Genomic DNA, 25674 nt, shown 5'->3' on the forward strand with positions numbered 1-25674 from the left:
GATGAAGATAGACTCAATTGATTTATTGTAGGACTACAGCCTTGGGCACAGTCCGAAGTAGAAATGAGCAATCCTGAGACTTTTGAACATGTGTATGTGACGACTGAGTGACTAGTGGATACATAGCGCAAGTCCTTCACTCCATCGACTAAGGCTGAGAAGAAACTAAAACACAGAGGCAAGAAGGATCAACGCAACAATAAAGCTAAGGCATTGGACCCAACACTATTTTGACAAGAGGCAAAATTATAAAAAGCACAACATTAACAACAACAAAGGGTCGATTGTGACTTGTTGGTTCTGTGGTGATAGACATATCGCTAGGCAATATACAAAGCGCTTTGTGAGGGACGACGGGCAGGCCAATGCAGTCCAGATAGAGAGTAGTGACACCGAGGTTGTGCAGCCCAAGATGAGAGCCATGCAAACCATCAACACAGTTAGAAATTGAGCAGCCGAGAGCATGCCGGTTAGCAAAGAACTCATATATCTAGAAGTCATTGAGAATGAGAAGTCTACTATGACAATGGTAGACTTTGAGGCCACAAATAACTTCATCTTGTGGGAAGAGGTGGAGCGGTTGAGCTTGAAGCCTAGGCCAAAGCAGAGGACCATCAAGATGGTGAACTCTGATGTCAAGTCAATCCTTGGTGAAGCAAGAGATGTGGCTATCCAAATTGGAAGTTGGGTCGGCAAATCCAACTTCTTAATGGTGTCCCTGGATGACTTTTGAATGATTTTGAGCATGGAGTTTCTTCGCAGCCAGAATGTGATGATGTTGTTGAAGGTTAACTCGTTAACAATCATGAGGCTCAACTCTTCACACACGGTGCAATGCCTTACTCTTGGAGGCAAGTCTTCAATGTTATCAGCTATGCAATTAAAGAGAGATGTCAAGCGGGGAGAGCAAACATTCCTACTTACTGTGTGCACCAAAGAAGGGAAGGTGAAAGCAGCAGTGTCGCCGACCCTTGCTCTACTATTGGTTGAGTTTTGAGGAGTGATGCCCCCGAAATTGTCGAAGCATCTGCTGCAAGGACGTGAAGTCGACCACAAGATAGAGTTGACCCTTGGAGCAAAGCCCCCTTCCATGGTCCTTTATCGCATAGAGTCGGTTGAATTGAAGGAGTTGCGCAGGCAGCTGGACGAGATGTTAGAGGCAAGCATTATTTGTCCTTCTAAAGCACCCTTTGGAGCCCCTGTGCTCTTTCAGATGACGCATGATGGTTCCAAATGGCTATGTGTGGATTACTCTGCATTGAACAAGATCATTGTGAAGAACAAGTATCTATTGTCACTGATAGTGGACTTGTTCGACCTGCTAGGCAGTGTCTGTGTCTTTTCAAAGCTAAATCTACAATCATGTTACTGGCAAGTGAGGATTGTTGATGGTGATAAGCCTAAGATGACTTGTGTCACTCACTATGGTGCTTATGAATTCCTAGTGATGCCATTCGGGTTGACTAATGCATCGGTCACATTCACGACGTTGATGAAAAAGATCTTCTACCTTTACTTAGACAAGTTCATGGTAGTCTATCTCGGTAACATCGTGATTTACAGCAGCAATATGAAGGAACATGTCGGGCACTTATAAACAGTGTTTCAGGTGTTGAAGGAGAATGATCTCTATGTCAAGAGAAAGAAGTGTCTCTTCGGCCAAGAGGAGATTAGTTTCCTTGGTCACGTCGTGGAGAGTGGTTTGCTGCGCATGGATGGGCAGAAGATAAGAGCAATCCAGGAATGAAATCTGTCAACTAAGGATTCAGAGTTGTGGTCTTTCCTTAGCTTGGCCAACTATTATCGGTGATTCATCAAAGACTTACTTCATTATTGTTGCACCCCTCACAGATTTGCTGAAGAAGAATCGAGTATGGCTCTGGACATGAGCCTACCAAGATGCCTTCGATGGCTTAAAGAAGGCCCTAGTGAGGGAACTAGCGTTGCGGTTGCTGGACCACTCAAGTAGGGATGGCAGTGGACTAGGGCGGGGGACATGGTCTCCAACCCACCCCATTTCAAAATTCGAACATCCACTCCCGCCTCCATCCCCGCACAGAGATGGATTTTAACCTCCACCCCCGCCTCCATCCCCGTTTCATGTCCTCCATCCACGGTACAAGCGGGGGCGAGGCGGAGCTCCATTTCCCCTTAGTCTATAGTCATTCCTTAAAGGATTGGGGACGGGGCGGGGCTAGGCGGGGATTGAGACGGGGATGGGTCGGGGTAGAGAAAAGCATAAGTCCATCCCCGCATGGGGATAGATTTTAACCTTCATCCTTGCCTCCATCTTCGTTTCATGCCCTTCATCCCCGGTTCAAACGGGGTAAGGCAGGGTGGAGCCCTATTGTCCCCCGGTCCACTGCCACTCCTACACTCAAGACCCTTTGAAGTCCACACAGATGCTTCAGACTTCGCCATCAATGGAGTTATTATGCAAGAGGGTCATTCGATTACTTATGAGAGTCATAAGCTAAAGGATGCAGATAGGCGCTACATTGTGCATGAGCGTGAGATGATGATCATCGTGCACTGCCTCAAGACCTAGTGATACTATGTTCTGGGTACTAAGTTCATCGTCAAGATGGACAACGTTGCCAATTGCCACGAGCTATTTCCAGACACAGAAGAAGCTGACATCCAAGCAAGCTCGATGGCAAATGTTTCTAGCTGAGTTCGACTTTGCTTTGGAGTATAAGGTGGAAAAGACCAACATTGTTATTGACGCCCTGAGTCGCAAGGCAACACTGGCAATTGTGCAGGCAGAGGCTTCTGAAGTTCGCTTAGAGGGCGCATTGTTGGACCGCATCCGAGAAAGAATGCAGCATGACACGACGGTGCAACTGTAAAACCTGAGATTTTTCCTTGATAATTAAAATGAATAAATGATGAATTATTGGTGGATTCATGACTATAATCATGAATTCTTGATTTTCTTGATATTCTTGACTTTCGTGATTTTCTTAATTTTCTTGATTTCAATTAATTATAAATTTTTGTCTTAAGTTATGAAGAATATTTTAAGAATAATTGAAAAAGCTAAAATATTTAGAGTAAAAAAGAAAGTAAATTGTTTGTATATTTTTGGATTATGAATTTTGGATTTGGATCTAATCTTATTGGATTTGATCCATAGTGTTGGACGCTCTGAACAACATTATTATTGCTTCAATAGATTTTTTTGGTCAATCAATGGCTAATCTATTAAATCAGAGTTGTTCTTAACATTTCTCATTTTGAGGTCATCAAAATCAACTATTTACATGCCCAAATTGGTATTGATTTAAGCATTTTATCAGTGACCGAAGTTCATGCCTATTTATAGGTCAAAAATTAATATTTTTTAATATCGACTAAATTTTTTTGCCAATCTGTATGTGTACGATTAAATTTAAGACCACCACAATGATCTATGTTTTGAGGGCTATCAAATCGACTATTTAAACGTCAAATTCTAATGAGTTTTTGGGTCTATAGACCTCCTGAAAGGTTACCTTGTCACTAGAGCCCAAGACATGATAAAAATCCTTACTTTTCTTTATAGCTTAAATAATTTCAAAATTTAATTAATTAGGTCTCAAAATTTATTTTTTATTTTATTAATAAAATTTTTAATAAATATTAACTTCTTATATTAGAGATGGGAGTCTTGTCTAAGTTCATCGATAAATAGAGGCTCTCATGAGGAGGATTAACAAGGTTAGTTCTCTTTTTTTCTCTTTTCTTTTTCACACCCCTTAGGGCTTTTCTTCTTCTTTCTTGGGTTCAAGAAAGGCATTCACGTGATTTCAAAGGGTGTCTAAGGCCCTTCTCAAGCTGGTAGAAGGTGCGGATCAGTCAGATCGTGTAAAAAAATTTGTTGAATCCTACGAACAATATTTTTGCGACAAGAGGTAGGTGATTTATGTTTTTCTTGCAAGAACGAAATTCTTGGCATGGATTTTAATGACTTTTCATAAGTTTAGACCATTATTAGACTCTCCTAACCATGGGTTTGACTCAAATCTAAAGATCCATGAAAAAAGAATGTTTTTTCCAAAAGAAAACCCTCTTTGAAATCGGGTTTTTCATAAAAAACTGGTTTCTCAGAAAAGAAATCTCTAAAATTTGTAAATACTTAAATTATGCTATGATTTTCTTGCAAGTATCGATTTGTATTGGTAGGATATGTTGTTGTAGACATTCTATAAAATTTTTATTAATTTCTATGATTGAAATCTTGAGATATTGCGATTTTGGTAATATCGAGTTTTTTAGAAAAGAAATTGATAAATTTAAAAAAAATATGGATTTCGTGGCTAGATTCATGCAATATTTGATGGTTTTTGATAGATTATGATTAGGTAGATATCCTGTGATTTTTGTAGGTTTTATTGAATTTTTATTTCATGTATACTACATGTTTTAGTTAATTTATTATGTATTTTGCCAAAATTATTCTTGAGAAAATAAAGCATATGCGAGATAGGCATATTTTTTTTGCCAAAAGGCTGAGGAAAAATGCAATTTATCTCAGATAGAATATGTCAGATCTACCTGTGTATTTTATTATGGTTTTTATTTTAAAATTATTCAAGAAAAATCATGGGTGTATGGATTCGGGTGGCTCGGTTTGGCCTGACCCAGATGCATAGACCCGAAATTACAGTTTTTCGGTGAGACCTTCGACCAGTAAAACATTTGTAACTCCTTCGTTCAGAAGTGTTTTGATTAACGGTTTATTTCGTTGGAAAGCTAAATTTTTTTTTCATCTACTATGAAATTTTGGGCTTTGTTCATGGATTGAGCACAACCCTGTAACAATCGGAACAAAATATGATATGTCTATAGTAAAACGTTCATAACTCCCTCATATAGAGGAATTTTTACGAATGATTTATGGTTACGGAAAGCTGAGAAAATTTTCTACATAATGTGAAAATATCAGTTATGTTTATCGAATGTAAATTTTTCTGTAAACTCTATAACAGTCGGAAAGAGTTAAAGATTTTGCTAATCAAGACCGATCTTTGGACCCAGGGTCGACTTTTGCATAGTTTTCATATATGATTATACAAGTTTCTTCATATTGAATAGCATGCAACATGTGTATGAGTATGCTAGTCTAATTGTATACAAAAGTTTATATATCCAGCCTAAGACATGAATTGCTAATGAGATGGTTAGTCACGGGGCCTAAGAAAGCATACACATTAAGATGAATGATCAAAGGGCCCAATAAATGCAAATTTATGTTTATATTTCAAATATTGTGGTGGTGGTTGTTGAGAAACTCTGTTTTGATGTCACATAATATGATACACTGTCTTATTTAAATGTCATATGATATGATAATATGTCTTCTTGAAAAATGTTATATAATGACTGGATATGTTTTGCCATATATCTAACGAGTATTTGATGCAAGGATATCTCACTCAAAAAGGATGGAGACCTCTTGTTCAAGTACAACTATGATGCAATCATACTTCATGAAGAAAAAGCTTGTTGAGCCATGCACTCCTAAAGACCATCTAAAAGAGATCGGCTTCCTCAAGTTGAAGATTTTTTTCTTCTTTAGAGTCATTTGTAACAGAACCTTCAGAGGGATGCATATTGCATATTACATACTCACTCATAAAAGCTATTTCATGAAAGTATACGATAGTTTCAAAAAGCTCCTTTTTGAAAACAAATAATTGTACCTTCTTACAACCCTTTATGAAAAATGTATTTTGACATGATTTCAAAATGTAATAATTGTACCTTATATCATATACAAGACAACATGAAAAGAAATGATTTCAAATATAGGAAAAAGACAAAACATGAAATCGGCTACACAAAGAAAACAAATATAATATGTTTTGAAAAGACTCTAGTTACCTTCTTTAAAGAAATGATTTCAAATATAGAAAAAAGACAAAACATGAAATCAACTACACAAAGAAAACAAATATAATATGTTTTGAAAAGACTCTAGTTACCCTCTTTAAAGAAATGATTTCAAATAGAGGAAAAAGACAAAACATTAAATCGGCTACACAAAGAAACCAAATATAATATGTTTTGAAAAGACTCTAGTTACCTTTTTACAAACTCATAGAATGACGACTTACTTAAAGTCATCATTCTCTTTGTATAGCATTAAATACCTTTTGTAAAGAATCCTTGTTAAATATCCTTCTAAAAAATGTCAACTAACTTGTAGTCTTCATTCTCTCTGTAGACTTTGAAAAACACAACATAAAGAAAACACTTGACATGACTATGTACAAATAAATATCTCAAAGCACTCATTGTACTTACACTCATTTAAAGTAAAGAAGTACCTATGTACCACAAATCATTAATTAGGATAAAGACAAAACCACATGACAACCTACAATCCAACGTTCAATGTACTATTGTAAGAAATAGACTTTTTACATAAAATATATATTACCTAAAATATTACAATGACTAGTGTACCCTATATTTTACTTTTATGGATAGAAGACTTTCTCGAATCTCTCTAAAGATGTTTTTTGAAATGACATGACATTTCACATCTCAAAAAGGCTACGATTTCAAAAAGCCAACGACTATTTTTTTAAGCTATAAAAACACACTCAAATGAACTATTCAGACAGAAGGGAATGGAATAGACAAGTGAGCTTACAATGAGAAAAATACCTATTCGATATTTGAAAGAGAGCCTAGAAAAAGAAAGAAAAAAAGAAAGAGAAAAAGTAAAAAATAACTCTTTGACAAAGAGTATCTTCTGAGTGACAAACAGAACATTCTGAGAATCCTTCATTCGTGCATTCATATCATCCTGATGGTTCTATAGGAAGTATTGTAACTTTCTGTTATTCACTGTAATCCTTCTTTGTTGAAAGAAGTAGACCTCTGTGAAAGAGGGTGTTGCCCTTCTCTGTTAAGAGAAGAAGACCTCTGTGAAAGAGGGTGTTGTCCTTCTCTGTTGAGAGAAGAAGACCTCTGTGGAAGAGGGTGTGCCCCTTCTCTGTTGAGAGAAGAAGACCTCTGAGAAAGATGGTGTTGTACTATTTATCCGGTGACTCGGATGTTATAGTGGAAAGCTCAAGTGGTTTGCTTGGGGACTGGATGTAGGTCAGGGTTTTGACCGAACCAGTATAAATCCTGTGTTTATTGTGTTGTGCCTTATTGCTTTATTTTTTATTATATCAACTTGCATCGTATTTCACTATTCACCCCCCTCTAGTGGAATTTCATTTGGTATCAGAGCAGGTTTGCTGGTTTCGACATAACAAGTCTTCCAGCACATATGGCATCTACCTCTTATGCTCGTGATATTGAAGGTCAACACGCATCTCGTCCTCCTTTGTTCAACGGCTCCAACTATGGATACTGGAAGTGCATAATGGCTATATTTCTCAAATCCATAGATTTTGCTGTATGGAAAATTGTTGAGCATCCATACACATCTTCTTCCACAGACTATAACTTATGGTTTGATGAAGAAAAGAAAATGACAAACCTAAATGCAAAGGCTATGAATGCCTTATATTGTGCCATCGATCAGAATGAATTCAATAGAATATCTATATGTGAATCTGCATATGATATTTGGCATTCTTTGGAGGCTATTCATGAAGGAACAAACAAAGTGAAAGAAGCCTAAATCTCATCTCTTGTTAGAAAATATGAGTTGTTCAAAATGAACAAAGATGAACCCATCATAGAGATGTTCACCAGATTCACCAACATCACCAACGATCTGAAATCTCTGGGTGTAACCCACTCTCAAACAGAAAAGGTGAAGAAAATCTTGAGATCTCTCACAACTGATTGGGAGAAAAAGACTACTGCTATTGAAGAAGCTCAAGATTTATCCAAACTTTCCCTAGACGATCTAATAGGAAATCTTATGGCATATGAAGTCCACATGAAGGAAAGAAGGGAAGAAGAACAACTTTTAAAGAAAACTCTAGCCTTCCTAGCCCTTTCTGAGGATGAAGACTCAGAAAAAGAAACTGAGATTGCGCTACTCATCAGAAAATTTCAGCGCTTTATGAGAAGGAACCGGCTTCCAAATAAGCACAAAGAAAGAAAAGACCCAAAAGAAGATTCTATGTGCTACCAGTGTAATAAGCCAGGTCACCTGAGACGTGACTGCCCTCTTCTCAAAAGAAAATCCAAGACTGAAGAACCAAAGAAAAGGTTCTTCAAGAAAAAGGCTCTGCATGCTCAATGGGATGATTCAGAACCATCCACCAGTGAAGAGTCAAATGATGATGAAGCAGAAACCGCCAACATGTGCTTCATGGCAGAAAGCTCTGTAAGTGAATCTCTTGATTTCTCTTTTGAAGATCTTCAAAATGCTTTTCAGGAACTTTTTGAAGAATCAAGGAAAACGATTCTAAAAAATAAACAGTTAAAATTTGAGAATCTAGAGCTCCTTTTGAAAAATGAAAAACTCAGTATTAAAAATTATGAGTTACAAAAGAAAAATCTTCTTATTACTTCTGAAATCTCGTCTACTAGCTTCAAGACTAAAAATCTGCAAGTAGAAATTTCAGAATTAAAAAGTAAAACTGAGAACTTATGAAAACGGTTTTCAAGTTTACTAAAGGAAAAGAGAACTTGGATAAACTCCTATCCTCTAAAAAAGTCTCTTTCTACAAGAATGGTATTGGCTACTCTCATTTCAACAAGCCTTCTTGTATGAATCAAAAGATCACTTTTGTGAAAAGTTCTTCTGAACAAAATAAGGAGTATTATAATTTTAACTTTTTGAACTCCTCTAAGGCTGTAGACAAACCCAAATCCAAATGGATATGGGTTCCAAAGTCTAACAAAAAGGGACCCGATTGGGTACCAAAAAGAAATTTTACTTAATGATTTGCAGGCTCCAAACAAGAAGAACAGATGGATTCTAGACAGTGGATGTTCAAAACACATGACTGGACATTCAGATTTCTTTGTTGTTCTTCATAAAAAAGAAGGAGGAACCGTCACCTTTGGAGATAACAACAAAGGTTTGATAATAGGTATTGGTAATATTGGAAATATAGATAAACCTCTTATCAAAGACGTTCTCCTGGTTAAAGGCTTAAAACATAACCTTCTAAGTATTAGTCAAATGTGTGATACAGGTTATAATGTTAGCTTTAATCATAATGCTTGTCTTATAGCAGACACCAACGAAAATATTATCTTAAAAGGTATAAGAAAAAATAATATATATGAACTATACCTAGAAAACATCACAGAACATTGCCTCATAGCTAATAATGACTCTCAACATCTATGGCACATGAGAATGGGTCATGTCAATTCTAAGTACATGTCTAAATTAGCTAACGATAAATTAGTACGTGGGTTACCCAAAATATCTTTTAAAAAGGATTATTTTTGTGATGCATGTCAATTAGGAAAACTGTCCAAATCATCTTTTAAATCAAAAAATATCATTTCAAGCAAAAGACCTCTAGAGCTTCTCCACCTGGATCTCTTTGGTCCTTCTAGAGTAGCTAGTCATAATCACAATAAATACGTTTTTGTCATTGTAGATGACTACTCAAGATTTACTTGGGTAATATTTTTGAAAAACAAAAGTGATACGTTTTGTCAATTTGAAATTTTATGTAAAAAATTACAAAATAAAAAATCTTGTTCTATTGTTAAAATCCGTAGTGACCATGGAGGAGAATTTGAAAATGAACTTTTTGAAAATTTTTGTAACTTGCATGGTATTTCTCATAACTTTGCCTTTCCTAGAGCTGCACCTCAAAATGGTGTAGTAGAAAGAAAGAATAGAACCCTTCAGGAATCTGCTAGAACTATGCTCCAACACAATAATCTTGCTAAATTTTTTTGGGCAGAAGCTGTTAATACTGCATGCTACATAACAAATAGAGTTCTCATTAGACCCTTATTAAATAAAACTCCCTATGAACTATTCTATGATAGAACTCCAAGAATAGACTATTTCAAAGTCTTTGGATGTAAATTCTTTATCCTAAACACAAAAGATAGCCTAGATAAATTTGATGCTAAATCTATTGAAGGCATATTTTTAGGATATTCAAGTCATAGTAAAGCATACACAGTTTTCAATAAGAGTTCTAAGTCTATTGAAGAATCTATGCATGTTAGTTTCTGTGAATCTATTGATCAATCTGTTCATAAGCAAACTAACGATGATGATGTTGAAAGTACAAATTTATTTTTAGATAACACAGCTAAGTCTAATGAAGATGATCATCAAAGAACATTTGTCGATATCAAAGATCATCCTCAAAAGCAGATTTTGGGAGAACTGACAAAGGGGGTTCAGACTAGAGCTCAGCTAGAACGGATTGCAAATATGGCATTCATTTCTCAACTTGAACCAAAGAAGATTGATGAAGCCATCATCGATGAGTTCTGGATACTAGCCATGACTGAAGAACTGAATCAATTCCAAAGGAATGAAGTTTGGGATCTTGTACCAAGACCAAAGGATCATCCGATCATTGGGACAAGAAGGATCTTCAGAAACAAGCTAGATGAAATAGGTAATGTTATAAGAAACAAAGCAAGACTAGTAGCTCAAGGATACAACCAGGAGGAAGGTATTGATTTTGATGAAACATTTGCTCCTGTTGCTAGACTTGAATCTATTAGAATGTTTTTAGCATATGCAAGCTATATGGATTTCAAATTATATCAAATGGATGTTAAAAATGCCTTTTTAAATGGTTTTATAAATGAAGAAGTTTATGTAAAACAACCTCCAGGATTTGAAAATGAACAATATCCAGATCATGTTTTCAAACTCAAACGTGCTTTGTATGGATTAAAACAAGCACCTCGTGCTTGGTATGATAGACTTAAAACCTTTTTATTAAAAACTGGTTTTTCTGTAGGCAAAGCAGACTCTACTTTATTTGTGAAAATAGTGAATAATCATACCCTAATTATTCAAATATATGTGGACGATATCATCTTTGGATCTTCTAACAGCACTCTTTGTGAAGAATTTTCTAAGTCCATGCAGAAAGAATTTGAAATGAGTATGATGGGAGAACTCACCTACTTTCTTGGACTGCATATTAAGCAAACCAAGGACGGAGTTTTCATCAATCAGTCTAAGTATGCTCGTGAACTTCTGAAGAGGTTCAACATGAACTCAACTGCTTCAAAATCTACTCCTATGAGCACTACTACTGTTTTGGACAAAGATGATGGTAAGTCTGTTGATACAAAGGTATACCGAGGTATGATAACTTCTCTATTTAACTGCTAGCCGTCCAGATATTATGTTCAGTGTTTTCTTGTGTGCTAGATTCCAGTCAAATCCAAAAGAATCACATCTTAAGGTTGTAAAAAGAATAATGAGATGTTTAAAAGACAGTTGATTTTGGATTATTCTATTCAAAATCCTCTACATTTGATTTAATCTCATACAACGATGCTGCCTTTGCTGGAAGTAAATCTGACAGAAAAAGCACAAGTGGAACATGTCATATGCTAGGGCACTCACTTGTATCATGGTTCAGTAAGAAACAAAACTGTGTATCCTTATCAACTACTGAAGTCGAATACATTGTTGCTAGCCTAGCCTGTACACAAGTTATCTGGATGAAACAAACCTTAAAAGATTTTGGTTTAAATTTTGAAAATACAACTATTTTCTGTGATAATACTAGTGCTATAAACTTATCTAAGAATCCTATTTTACACTCACGAACTAAGCACATTCAAATAAGACACCACTTCTTAAGAGAACAAGTCTTAAACAACATAATTAAACTCGAATTCATACCCACTAATCAACAGTTAGCAGACATTTTCACTAAACCATTGAAACATGAAGACTTTACACGAATTAGAAGAGAACTAGGAATATGCAAACTAAGTGACTTATAAATTAATCACACTTATTATAATACTTCTTATAAGTTTTGTTAAAATCTTATTTTTGTTAGTCAAACTAGGTTTTCATATTCACGTATACTCTAAACTCTTATAAGACACATTCTTTATGGCTTTCAACTTGTCATCTTTCAAGTACACATCCATAATGACTCCTTGTCCTATCTCCTTTCACTCATATCCATAAGAACTAATTATATTAAAAGCTATCATGACATTGTTCACATCACTCATCTCATAACTCCTTTATTATTTTTTTTGTCCTTTTGTGAAAACTTATCTTACGATAAGTTGATTCACTTTCAACATGATAACATATTAGTTTATGAGAAATCTTGCTTTTCAAATTTTAGTCAAAATCGAATAATTATTTTTTGGTTCTTTTTACCTTCTTCTAAAGATCTAGTTGCTATGTTTTTACGTAAAAAATTTACTATATCATTTGTTATATCATATATTACGTACACTCTATCTCTATCATGTCTTCCTTTTCTTCCTATTAAGACACTTCACTAAACTTTATGGTAAATAAATCGAGTGTTTATCTCTCTTATTTTCTTCACCACCTTTTTCAAAATCAAGCTGTCATATTTCACGTAAAATCTTACTACATCATCTGTTATATCATATCCTAAGTATAATCTATTATCGTCCTTTCATCCTTCACACCTTTTATGAAAAATTATTCGAAAAACTTGTCCTTCTTTTTTATTATTCACATTAGTACCTTTAGTACTCTCTCTCATACGAATTGAGCCTCCACTCTTTTCAATCCGTGATTTTGACTCCTTTACTAGTTAACTTTATTCTCTAAAAACTATGAACTTCCTCCAATCGAGTTTCTTTAAAAATATGTTTATCAAATAAACATTAATTCATGTCAATCATAACTTTATTTTATGTCTTTTATCTCATATTAATCATGAATTTTTTTTTCTCTCTTTTTTTATTATTCCTATCCTACTCGAAAATCCATATATGTCATCTCACTTTTCTCTATGACTACTCTCACTCCTTCCACGCATATCCATAAAAATATTTCTTATTACTCTTCACTCATGAATATCTTTTGTCTCCTCATTTCATCTCTCGATTACATTTTTTTTTATTTTTGAATCCGACTCCTCCATGTCTATTCTCATTCTTTAATCTATCATTTATCAATTCTTATTTTTTTAAAATATATTTTTGACTCTTTCTCTTTTTGTCTCATCATCTCTCTTACCACTATTCATAGTCAAAGTGTGTCCTTCTCATATTTACGTATACTCATAAAAATTACAAATGTGAGGACACATTAATCATGACACATTTTTTAAGTCATTCTTTTCTTTCAAAAATGTCATATCTTTCAAAGTACACATCACATGATCACCCTATGACCTATTTCCTTTCACATATATCAAAATATACACTTCTTAAATAAGAAATTATTGCATTTCCTCATACTCTCATGTTTGTCCTATCCCAAACTCTCTCTTCACGATTTTGGAATGCTTTCACATAAAGTAAATCTTTAAAAAAGTTGTTTGTTCTTATTAGGCCATTATTCACTCTCTATTCTTCATGATCTTCACGAAAATCTTTAAAAACTCTTGAATCATTCTTTCTCTTACGTTTAATATGACACTCCATACTCTATTCATGACTCTTCTCACTATTCAACAAGATTGCTCATAGAAAATTTGTTACATATATAGAAAAAATTATTTCGAAACTATGTCCTTCTTAATATCTTCACTAATATAATACACTATCTTCCGAAATTGATTTGATTTGTCATTCACAAGCTTCTAAACTTACAACTCACGCATTTCCTCTTTCCACTAAAATCTAAAAATCCTTCACTTCCAATGTCATTCTTTTCTTATCACCATCATTTTACTTCTATTTATTAGATTGATTCATATCTCCTTCCCACGATTTTCTCTATTCTCTTACAAACTCTTACTCCTTTCCAAGCCTTTCTCTCTTGCTCATTTTTTCTAAGCCCTTGCCATGGCTTCCTCCTCAAACACTGCACTCACTGCCGCCGACCTAAGGGATCCCGATCTATTTCACTTCTACAACTCCCTTTGTTCTCGACCAATTCATGAAGGTAAATTGGTTAACTACAACGACTTCGTATTATTTGACCTAGACAGATCTCTCCCCGAACTCAAACACTTAATAGGATCTTCATCCCAAGCTGCTTACTATCCCGAACTCGTCCGACTCTTCTACACAAATTTCTCTTCTGATCATGAACAAACTACCATCACCACCAAAGTACGCGGACGCCTGATGTCTTTTCATGCTTCCTCATTAGGCAAAATTCTTAATCTTCCTTCCACCGGCATAAACCTAGACAACATAGTACCACTCGAACGGTCGGTACTTCGAAAAATTCTTCTCTGCACCAACTGCTCACAACTTCCCTCGCACATGAGGAATCTCCAACCTCATGCTCAACTTCTTGCCCAGATTCTTCTCCACAATATCTATCCCAAGCCTCCACGCAAGGGATTAGTACCAAGAAAAATCTCTCTCCTTCTCTACGCAATGTTTTCTTCTACTCCGATAAACTGGTCCAACATTCTTTTTGACCTTTTTATTCGTTATCAAAAATTCCAGCCTCTTCTTTTCGGGTGTTTTATAACTCCCATTTTAAAATACTTCAAAGTACCCCTTCAAAACGAAGTTATCCTCCATCCCTCTCAGATCCTCGATGCCACTTCCTTCAATCTCAGGTCCCTGCACCTGCCCGGCTCTGATGAAGATGCTCCAACATCCAACAACTTATCTTTTAGACTGTACTAGCTGTATTTTTTTTCGTTCTGTAATAACTTTTAATTAATTCTGGTCTGTAATAACTTTACATTTTTTTTGGTATGTAATAACTCTGCTTACTCTGATCCCCTTCTTTTTTTCCATGACAAAGGGAGAGAAATATCATGTCTCCATTATTGGAGAAAAATACTCTCTTTAACATTTTTTCAATAGTTTTATGATATTATTATTTCTATGCATAATGTCTTTTTGACAAGGGGAGCATAATTTGTCATCATCAAAAAGGGGGAGAATGTTGAGAAACTCTGTTTTGATGTCACATAATATGATACACTGTCTTATTTAAATGTCATATGATATGATAATATGTTTTCTTGAAAAATGTTATATAATGACTGGATATGTTTTGCCATATATCTAACGAGTATTTGATGCAAGGATATCTCACTAAAAAAGGATGGAGACCTCTTGTTCAAGTACAACTATGATGCAATCATACTCCATGAAGAAAAAGCTTGTTGAGCCATGCACTCCTAAAGACCATCTAAAAGAGATCGGCTTCCTCAAGTTGAAGATTTTTTTCTTCTTTAGAGTCATTTGTAACAGAACCTTCAGAAGGATGCATATTGCATATTACATACTCACTCATAAAAGCTATTTCATAAAAGTATACGATAGTTTCAAAAAGCTCCTTTTTGAAAACAAATAGTTGTACCTTCTTACAACCCTTTATGAAAAAGGTATTTTGACATGATTTCAAAATGTAATAATTGTACCTTATATCATATACAAGACAACATGAAAAGAAATGATTTCAAATATAGGAAAAAGACAAAACATGAAATCGGCTACACAAAGAAAACAAATATAATATGTTTTGAAAAGACTCTAGTTACCTTCTTTAAAGAAATGATTTCAAATATAGAAAAAAGACAAAACATGAAATCAACTACACAAAGAAAACAAATATAATATGTTTTGAAAAGACTCTAGTTACCCTCTTTAAAGAAATGATTTCAAATAGAGGAAAAAGACAAAACATTAAATCGGCTACACAAAGAAACCAAATATAATATGTTTTGAAAAGACTCTAGTTACCTTTTTACAAACTCATAGAATGACGACTTACTTAAAGTCATCATTCTCTTTGTATAGCATTAAATACCTTCTGTAAAGAATCCTTGTTAAATATCCTTCTCAAAAATGTCAACTAACTTGTAGTCTTCATTCTCTCTGTAGACTTTGAAAAACACAACATAAAGAAAACACTTGACATGACTATGTACAAATAAATATCTCAAAGCACTCATTGTACTTACACTCATTTAAAGTAAAGAAGTACCTATGTACCACAAATCATTAATTAGGATAAAGACAAAACCACATGACAACCTACAATCCAACGTTCAATGTACTATTGTAAGAAATAGACTTTTTACATAAAATATATATTACCTAAAATATTACAACGACTAGTGTACCCTATATTTTACTTTTATGGATAGAAGACTTTCTCGAATCTCTCTAAAGATGTTTTTTGAAATGACATGACATTTCACATCTCAAAAAGGCTACGATTTCAAAAAGCCAACGACTATTTTTTTAAGCTATAAAAACACACTCAAATGAACTATTCAGACAGAAGGGAATGGAATAAACAAGTGAGCTTACAACGAGAAAAATACCTATTCGATATTTGAAAGAGAGCCTAGAAAAAGAAAGAGAAAAAGTCAAAAATAACTCTTTGACAAAGAGTATCTTCTGAGTGACAAACTGAACATTCTGAGAATCCTTCATTCGTGCATTCATATCATTCTGAAGGTTCTATAGGAAGTATTGTAACTTTCTGTTATTCACTGTAATCCTTATTTATTGAAAGAAGTAGACCTCTGTGAAAGAGGGTGTTGCCCTTCTCTGTTGAGAGAAGAAGACCTCTGATAAAGAGGGTGTTGTACTATTTATCCGGTGACTCGGATGTTATAGTGGAAAGCTCAAGTGGTTTGCTTGGGGACTGGATGTAGGTCAGGGTTTTGACCGAACCAGTATAAATCCCGTGTTTATTGTGTTGTGCCTTATTGCTTTATTTTTTATTATATCAACTTGCATCGTATTTCACTATTCACCCCCCCCTCTAGTAGAATTTCAGTGGCATGTATGTTCATGTTATGATGATGATGATATAGATGTTTCAATGATGTAGATGCTCAAATTCATGTTCTTTATTGTATTGGCCATGTACATGCATATGTGCTAACTGAAGCATGAAAATGAATAAGATTTTCATTTATGCATATGCTCAAGTTTATGTTACAAATATGATTAAGTGAATATTTCAATGCTTTATAAGAATGCATCCATTGCCCATAAAGTTGCTCAAGTTTTGATGTTGCATAAAAAATATGTATATAATCAAGTAATCATGTGACATTAAAACTCAAGATACTTGCAGAGAGTGGCAGGTGGTACAAAACTTCATGGGGCAAGTATATTTTGAGCACGAAAGGTTACTCCTATCCTCCCACGATTTTATAGGGAAAACCTTTGTATTAGACTGCAGAGTAGAGGGAAAGGTACTCATGAAGAAAACTAGTGCATCAGGTTGAAAGGTGTTGGAAATCTCTCTCGTATTAACGTCCCTCATCCTGTCCTGGTGAATGGGCCTGATCAGGCTAAAGTCACACTTTTGTATGTAAAATATTGTCTGAGCCATGGTCTTGATTTAGGAATCTAAACTTGTATCATGTCAGAAGGGCTAAGAAGTGATAACATAAGATGTATATGCAGTAGTCAGGCATCACATACATCGTTTAAGAAAGAAAATTTAATTAAAGATAAGAATTTATACATGCATTGAAGGACTTTAGTATATGGTAAGTCTTAATTGCTCATATTTTAACTTCTTGAAATGTATGAATTGATGCTCTCTTATTTAGTTTGGTTGATTGAATAAGCATGACTAGTTGTGTAATTGTTTCAGTTAATTCTAAATGCTAAACTATGAAATTTCTACTGAAATTCATGCTTTGTATTTCTGTCTTACAAGTTTAGCATATCTCACTCTACTAAGACATGTATTATCTGACTCTATATGGTTTAATATTTTTTAGGTAATGAGGAGTAGCTTACATACGAAGGTGTGAGGTTGTGACGGAGACTGGGCCTACCTTTCCTTTGCATTTACAAGATTTCTAGACTCTGATTTATTATTTGATTATTATGTCAATAAACAAAAGTAATTAATATTTGAATGATTGTGGACCTTGATTCATTTTATGTATGACGTTTTATTTCCTATTCTGGAACGTCATTGGAAAAGAATTTTCATGGACTTCACTGTTAGCTTACCAAAGGTAGATAGCTTCAACTCCATCCTGGTGGTGGTGGATCATTTCTCTAAATACGTCACCTTCATTCCAGTTTCCAAATAGTGCCTTACAGAGAAGACTGCGGAGCTATTCGTCAAGCATGTTGTTAAGCATTGGAATGTACCAATAAGCATTGTGAGTGATCGTGATGCTCACTTCATGGGCAAATTTTGGCATGAAGTGTTTAGGCTACTCAGCTCTTATCTGGTATTTTTTACTAGTTTTCACCCATAGACCGATGGGCAGACGGAGCGCATCAATGAACTATTGGAGTAGTATCTTAGGTACTTTGTTAGTGTCAATCAGAAGGATTGGGTAAAGCTCCTGAACGTGGCTCAATTCTGTTACAATCTTCAGAAGAGCGAGTCTTCAGGCCAAAGCCCGTTCAAGATAACTACGGGACAGCAGGCACTGACCCGCACACTCTAGCCGCATAGGAAAAGGGAAGGTCATCATTTGCCTATCAGTTTGTTCGAGATTGACAAGAGCAGACCGAGTTGAAGAAGGCATTTTTGCACAAAGCGACTAAGAGGATGAAGAAGTGGGCGGACAAGTATCATTGGCATGCTGGGTTCTGTGTTGGGGACCAGGTGTTGGTGAAACTTTACCTAGATCGCACAAGCATCTTTCATGGACGGCACCGCAGACTGGTCGGAAAGTACGAGGGACCATTCACCATCACCAAGAAATTGAGCAATCAAGGGTACAAGCTGGACCTGCTCCTGGACTTCAAGGTGCACTCGGTGTTTCCATATATGCAACTTGAAATCGTTCTTTGCAGACAAGGGGGATCCTGAACGTAATGTGCCACAACGCGCTCTTGTCCTGCAGAGAGCCCCGACAACACAACGAGCTAAGAAGTGTCTCAACAAAATCCTTCGCCACAAGGTCAACTACTTGGGCGAAGCGAAGAAGTATCCGGTGTAATGGGAGGAGACAACAGAGCCGACATAGGAGCCAGCATTACGGATAAAGAGCCACTACTCGACCGAAGTTAGGGCCTACCATGAAGCAGATAGTGCTGAGGGCGGCGTATGATTTAAAGGGAAGAGCTTGTTCCCCTATGACCTACTTCGTACAATTGTGTATAGAGTTTGTTTTGTTTTAGTTGAGTCTTGATGTCAAGTGTCAAGTCACTTGTAACTTTCTTTAGACCACCATTGTACTTTGGTTCAGGTTGATCAATACCCTGAAGGGTTAGCCCATAGATCTGAACTACAATGTGCCTGCGAGCAAAATTGTGAATGAATGTAAATGTGTTGAGCTTTCTTTTGTTCACCCTCATTGTGATTGCTTTCGAGTGATTGTAATTTCTCTCTTTCTCTATTCTATCACTTTCTTGCACTCTCAACTATCAAAGCTTTCGCAGCGGCAAACGAGCAATCGAAAGGCTTGCGACGGTAAGGCAGGACCGCAGCCCCGCAATGGAGAAATAGACCCGTGAAAGCAATACAGCTTATAATGCATGTAGAAGTTCCCCTGGCTAGGGCTAGCAAAACAAGCTGAGCATGAGTTGGCTCATAAAGAAAATACATTTTTCAAAATTTTAAATAATAGAATTTAGACCATAGGCCTAATGAGTGAAGCTCAAAATAAGTACATTGTTCCAAAGATGTAAGCAATAAGATTTGAACTTCTTTCAACTTGTTGCTTGCAAGTCAAACACTTCGACCATCTGTTTATACCTTGGAGGTAAGAAGCAATCCCTTCGAACACATCCTAAGTCCAGCAGGCCTGGAAGGCAAATCCATAAGGAACCATATTAGAAGCCTGCAGTTTAAGTTCTATGCCAGGCTGCCATTGGTGAGTAACGAAAGTTCGTCCAACAGCCTTCAAAGGACTGCCGTGCAGAACATGGGACATCTCTTCCAAGTTATTAAGACGGATCATGAAACAGACTGTGATTCAAGGATGAGAACTTCATAAAAACGGCAAATTTCCATAATTTACAAAGCTCCTGAAGGGCATATTGGGGGCTCTAGATGCTTTTGATATTTGCCACCAGAAAATCCTGCCCGAAGAGACAATTTGAAGGGTAACATCATCTCATCATGATCGCATCTTATTGTCATGAATGACCGTTGTGATTTCAACGAATAACCTTCCATTGACGCACCTTACACCACATTCGCCCGTGTCAGGCAAGACGAAGACCAAACAATCTTTCCATGGATATGAGAAGTGTCATGCTTCTCATCGCCTACAGGTTGGGGATGCCAGGAACTCAGGCTCTCACACTCCATCGAACCCCTAAGAAGATCTTATGCTCTCTCTTGTCGATTACTCCTTTTAACCCACAACCAACCCCTGAGCAAAGCCTTATATACTGGGGAAATGCGTGCAAGCTTTAATTTTGAGCACTTAATAATGGCTGAGCAGTATGGACATCCCTGATGAAGCATAGCAAGGGATGATACTCCACAATTACCAATTTAACATAACCATTAGCATTACTTCACCCAAGCATGAAAGCAAGCACCCTTCAAGCGTTTTGATATGTCACTGACCCTAAATAGTCAAGTCTACGAAGTAAACACAGCCTCTCATTACTATATTCAGCATTGCTACAAGGACCACTAAGGATCAGAAATTGAAATCTTAATGTGTGAGGCTCGGTGCAGATCTAGGCACAACGGAACCTGGCAAAATCAGATTTAGCACTATCAAGGTTTAAATTAGGACTCTGCATTTGAATTTTGAAAATTTGGATTGAATGCATTAGCAGAACCATATCTGGTTCAAACCATCCCGTTTCCATTATGTCTAGACTCTAGACTTCTATAATAGATTTAACCAAATCCAAGCAAACAGTGAGGTTTATAACACATGCATGTTTTCTTTGGCAGATAAATAATCACCAAAGTAAATGCTGTGATTGTTGGTCACAAGGTCAATCTTGTGACCAACTTTCACAAGATTCAAGGCAAAAACAATCACATTTGGCAATCACATCTTGTATTTTCCTCATATTTCACCAACTTTGAGAAAGTGCCGTGATTGTGATTTACAATCACATGATCTTAAGAAAATCCAAGAATAACAGGGCTATACATTTTGGGATACGGGGGAACACAAAGTCCATGACATTGACAACCCTAGTTGCAGCAGACTTCCATCCTGAGCCAGATCCAAGGGAATCCATTCTGAATCTCTGATGCAGGTACGCAAAAGAGACATATTAAGCATAGATAAACCTACATAATAAATTTCCATCTTTTATAGTATAAAAAGATAATTAAGCTGCTAAAGATAAATAACGTAAACTTGACCACTACTCCATAGACTCATTGCTACAATACAGGGTCCTGAAATAGACAGATGCCAAATACTGTAGCAAACAAGTCACTGATGCAAATGGCTTGAATGCACTGAAATTGCCTCCATGAATTCAGTGGTGCAAGAAAAATTGGAAAAAAAAGGGGGAGCCAAAAAAACTAGGCAATATATGAATGGCCCCAAAAATTCCACAACCCTCACCAAGAAAACAAATAGCATACAGTTTCCACCAACCGATCATTCAGCATATAACTAATCCTTGTGCCTGGACCAGAAGAAAGTAGTCTCTCCTCATGTTAGTTCTAGGCACATTTTTCCTTTGAGTCAGCAATCATATTTATCTAGATGGCAAAACCAAAACCTAAAGAAGGCAGTTTTAATCTGCTTTTTAACAACATAATTATCTCATTTTCATATAGATATGAAGCAAAGGCAGCAATTAAGACAAAGCATACCTTGTTATTCAAGCACTATAACAGAAAACATTTCCAGCTATGAATCATTCAATCTGAACCAATAATCTTTCAACCAGAGAAATTTAACCAGCAAATGTTTGCATTCTTCAAAACAACCACAAAGCTGAAGCACATTGCTTTTATCAGAACAATGAGATCAGCTCGCTCAATTGCTTAAGTCAATGAAATTGGATAAAATCACTTGCAAAACTCTCTCAATTGGCCAAGGAAATATTTAAGCTGCCCCTCCAATCAATGCCATTAATGCAATTTACCAATATCACGAAACATCAGTAGGCCACCTCACTCAACATGACCACAAGCTACTTAGTAAAGATGCAACCTACCACCCCCAAAAGCCACGATAAGTAGTATGGAATTAATGCAGGCAAAAGTTTGAGGACCACAAGAAAAATGTGAAACTATGACAGGCAATCAATCTTGATATGAAGTTTGGTGAATATTTGAAAAAAAAATTACAATATGCATAGTTTTGCATCAGCTTAGGACATGATAGTTATCTTCCCAGGTATCTCCCTCTTTTAAGGTTTTGTGCCAAGGTTTCGCAGAAAAGCGTAAGCCCTGATCAAGACACACAAGCTTACTACTTAACAAGGCTACAAAGATGGCCATACTAAAGCTCCACGTTTATAATTGTATGAATACGACTCCACCATCCAATGTGACACTCACAACATTCTTTGCAGTCAACTCCACTCCTAAACTTTCAAGCATAACTCCAGTTTCTCAAATAATAAGCAAATCACAATGTACGTCGCATGGATCCAACTGCAAAAACAGGGATACAGGCATTGACATGGAATTTTCCATGTACCATGTAAAGGGCTATGGTATGGGAGTAAAAGTGGAGTACCCATGTGACATAGATCAAAACCAAACAATTTTATACCACCAGGAAAAGCCAAAAGGAATCACCAATCAATCACTCTTCCTCCAACTATTTGTCAAGCAGCACTTGCAGCTTGCTTCCTAGAAGTCTCAAGATTATTGACCAACATCCCAAAGGATACCTATCCATTATCGATCAATAGTGATCTTGGCCAATTAGATTAAATTAACCATCAAAAGCCTCCAGAATCATGATCAAACCATGTTTGAAATAATTGAGCTTAGTGTAACAAATAGAGTGAAGAAAACGGTTAAGTCCAATTGCAGTAGCAACCAGTCACATTAGTCTAATATGCGATCAATGCAAAACAACCATTCATGCAGTGAAATTAACAAAAGACACTTCTGGAACTAAAACACTAACCCTTTAAAATAAGATGTCTTAACAGAACGTGAAAATCTCGAAATTAAAATCCATTACAAAAATTTGATAATCCTAACATAGTCAACGACTCAAATAACCTGCCCACCTTCATATTGTTTCCATAAATGGAAAGAGAAAAGCACAAAAAAGAAATGCAAAATGAGAATAACATCACGGATCTCCGCTATTTCTCAAACAAAATCGATCCGCTCTAAGACGATGCCGCGTTTTCCCTCTTCCTTGGTTCTGCTTGGGTTCCTAAATCAACAAACGAAAGCGGAATCTAATCAGAACATTTTCATTTCGCATGTAAAAACACAAAACAACAACAATTCAGACGACGCAATAGAGTTTACCTTCTCTGAAATTGCTCTTGAACCGACGAGGCATGTGGCGCAGGTAACGCATACGACCCGTCCCGGTAGTTTTCCTCCTAATCGCCTTTACGCTCCAGTTATCTGCCCAATCCAACACGTCAAATTCCACATAGAATCCCAAAGCCTCAACACCCCAAATTGATTGTTGCTTCAAATAAAACAACAAGGATAACAAGATCTGAACTCGTGTAGCAAACTGATATCTAATCGTGAACCGAAGCAAACACGCATCGGAAGAATTGGAAAGAGGGGAAGGGATGAATGAGAGAAGAACTCACAATTGCGGATCCGGGCGGAGGGATAGCCGCAGGAACCGCAGCGGCTCTTCTGGAGATGGAAACTCCGGCGACCGCATCTAACGCAGAGGGTGTGGGTCTTGTTCCTCCTCTTTCCGAAGCTCCCCGTTCCCTTGCCCTACAAATTTTCCCATCAAGCAGATACCACAATTAAAAGAAAACGAAGGAGAGAGAGAGAGAGAAAGAGAGAGAGAGAGAGAACCATGGCTCCTGGTGGCCGCCCCTGAGAGAGAGAGAGAGAGAGAGTGTTTCCAGAAACCCTAGAGTTTTTTGTGTTTTCTTTTTTTTTTATTGTTTATTTGTTTTTTAAGTAAAACCATGAAAATACAAATGGATCGGACTCGCTTCGGATGTGAATCGTTATTGGAGACACACGATCCAACCCGACTTTGGATGGAAATAGTAGGGGTATCAACGGATCGGGTATGAGACCATCCCGACCTGAACCGGATCTTATAAGGTCAGGGTTTGGTTACAAAGAAAAGAGTCCCATTAACTATCCGGGTCGGATCTCTGAGGTCTTATTTATTAAATGGGTTCGTATAGTTTATGAAATTGTATGCCAAACTTGGCTCTGACCCCAGTTCTGATTAAGATCCACAAATTTTTAATGCATAAAACTTAAAAAATATATTATTTTACTGGGTATTAACCGGGTCTGGTTTATGTAATTTTTATTTGATCCAGGTATAGATTTTCTTATGTAAAATCTGATCGGAACTGAATTCAGATCCAATACCAGGTTTGGACCTACCCAATTTTGGCAGGAATCCGACCCATTGACACCCCTAATGGAAATGGAGCCTTTACCAGGTCCGGATCCATGCAGATCGCTACCGAACCATACGTGTTAAACAGGTTTTGGATATTAATCAGATTCTGTTTTCCAAAAACACAGGCTCGATCCGATAGCTTATACAATAGGATCTGGATGAACCGATGCAACTGGGACTGGGTTCTGACATGGAACTAAGCCATACAATTGGATATGGGCAGCTCATCTGGGGGGAACCTGGGTGGAATCGGGAACATACATGTCAGGTCAGGTTGGATCTGGACATGGGACCGAGTAACCCTATTATGATGTTGATTTCAGGTTGAAATTTGGGTTTGAATCAACCTGTTTTACCTTTCTGACTAATAAATAAAAGAGAAAATATTGGATATACTCTAGAGTAACTCCAGCATTAGTGGGTTTCGACCCGATTATCCCAAGCTTGGATAAAGGAGAAGGGTTGGTTGTGAAAGTCTAGCCACATCCTTTAAAAATGAATCGCAAGAGAATCTCATAGATAAACAAAAATGAAGAAATACTACCTCATGTAGTTGGAATAAGGCTTAATGATGACGATGATACTCTCTAGAGTACGATACACTAGCCTCTAGTTAAAAACCATAGGCACCAGTTTTATTTCATCAAATACGGCAAAATCGAGAAATTAAATTTTTTTTATAAATCTCACGTTTCTTCAACCAAATCTATGCAATAAAAAAATAAAATAAAATATATAAAATTATTTTTATAAGAAAATATTAATAAAAATTTAAAATGAAAATACACATTTTTTCATGATAAATAGTCGTTTAAAACGTAAATGTCGAGTTTAAATCGCAGTATTTATGTTTTTTTCATAAATCTCATGATACTTTGAAAATCTCGCAAGAAATTACCGATTTAAACTTTCAGGCAATTTCTCAAGATATTATCTCAAGATTTTCATAAATCTCACGATATTTGTTACAGAGCCTAGGAATACATGGCATGGTCCGATGCACTTTTTTATCGAGTAGTTTAATGTAAATACATTGATTTTCTCATTTGTTAAATTTTTAACCATTGTAGACCTTTGAATTTTAAAGGCCTTTAAAAAATCTTCTTTAAAACATGTTTTTCATCAAACAGACTATAACAAAAATAAATCAAGGAAAAAATACAGATTTACGTGGTTCAGTCATAAAGACCTACATCAAAAATAAATCAAGGAAAAAATACAGATTTAC

General features: G+C 36.2%; 1 protein-coding gene across 1 annotated transcript; it reads right to left on the bottom strand.

Moving 5' to 3' along the window:
* Nucleotides 1-22982: 22982 nt before the first annotated feature.
* Nucleotides 22983-23939, bottom strand: LOC149845487 (large ribosomal subunit protein eL37x-like). The gene is made up of 4 exons (XM_089995780.1): nucleotides 23876-23939; nucleotides 23656-23791; nucleotides 23357-23458; nucleotides 22983-23258 (listed from the first exon to the last, which is right to left on the bottom strand). Exons 1-4 carry the CDS (start codon nucleotides 23876-23878, stop codon nucleotides 23212-23214), a joined length of 288 nt encoding a protein of 95 aa, XP_089851906.1. The 5' UTR covers nucleotides 23879-23939; the 3' UTR covers nucleotides 22983-23211.
* Between the last annotated feature and the right edge of the window lie 1735 nt (nucleotides 23940-25674).

This window comes from Nuphar pumila, chromosome 2 (assembly GCF_984573655.1).
Source record: "Nuphar pumila chromosome 2, dmNupPumi1.hap1.1, whole genome shotgun sequence".
Classification (NCBI taxonomy): Eukaryota; Viridiplantae; Streptophyta; class Magnoliopsida; order Nymphaeales; family Nymphaeaceae; genus Nuphar; species Nuphar pumila.

Coding starts and splice junctions, on each gene's coding strand:
- LOC149845487 (XM_089995780.1), bottom strand. Junction 23,459..23,655: donor CTCCGCCCGGATCCGCAATT/GTGAGTTCTTCT, acceptor TGGATTGGGCAG/ATAACTGGAGCGTAAAGGCG. Junction 23,259..23,356: donor CAAGAGCAATTTCAGAGAAG/GTAAACTCTATT, acceptor TTGTTGATTTAG/GAACCCAAGCAGAACCAAGG.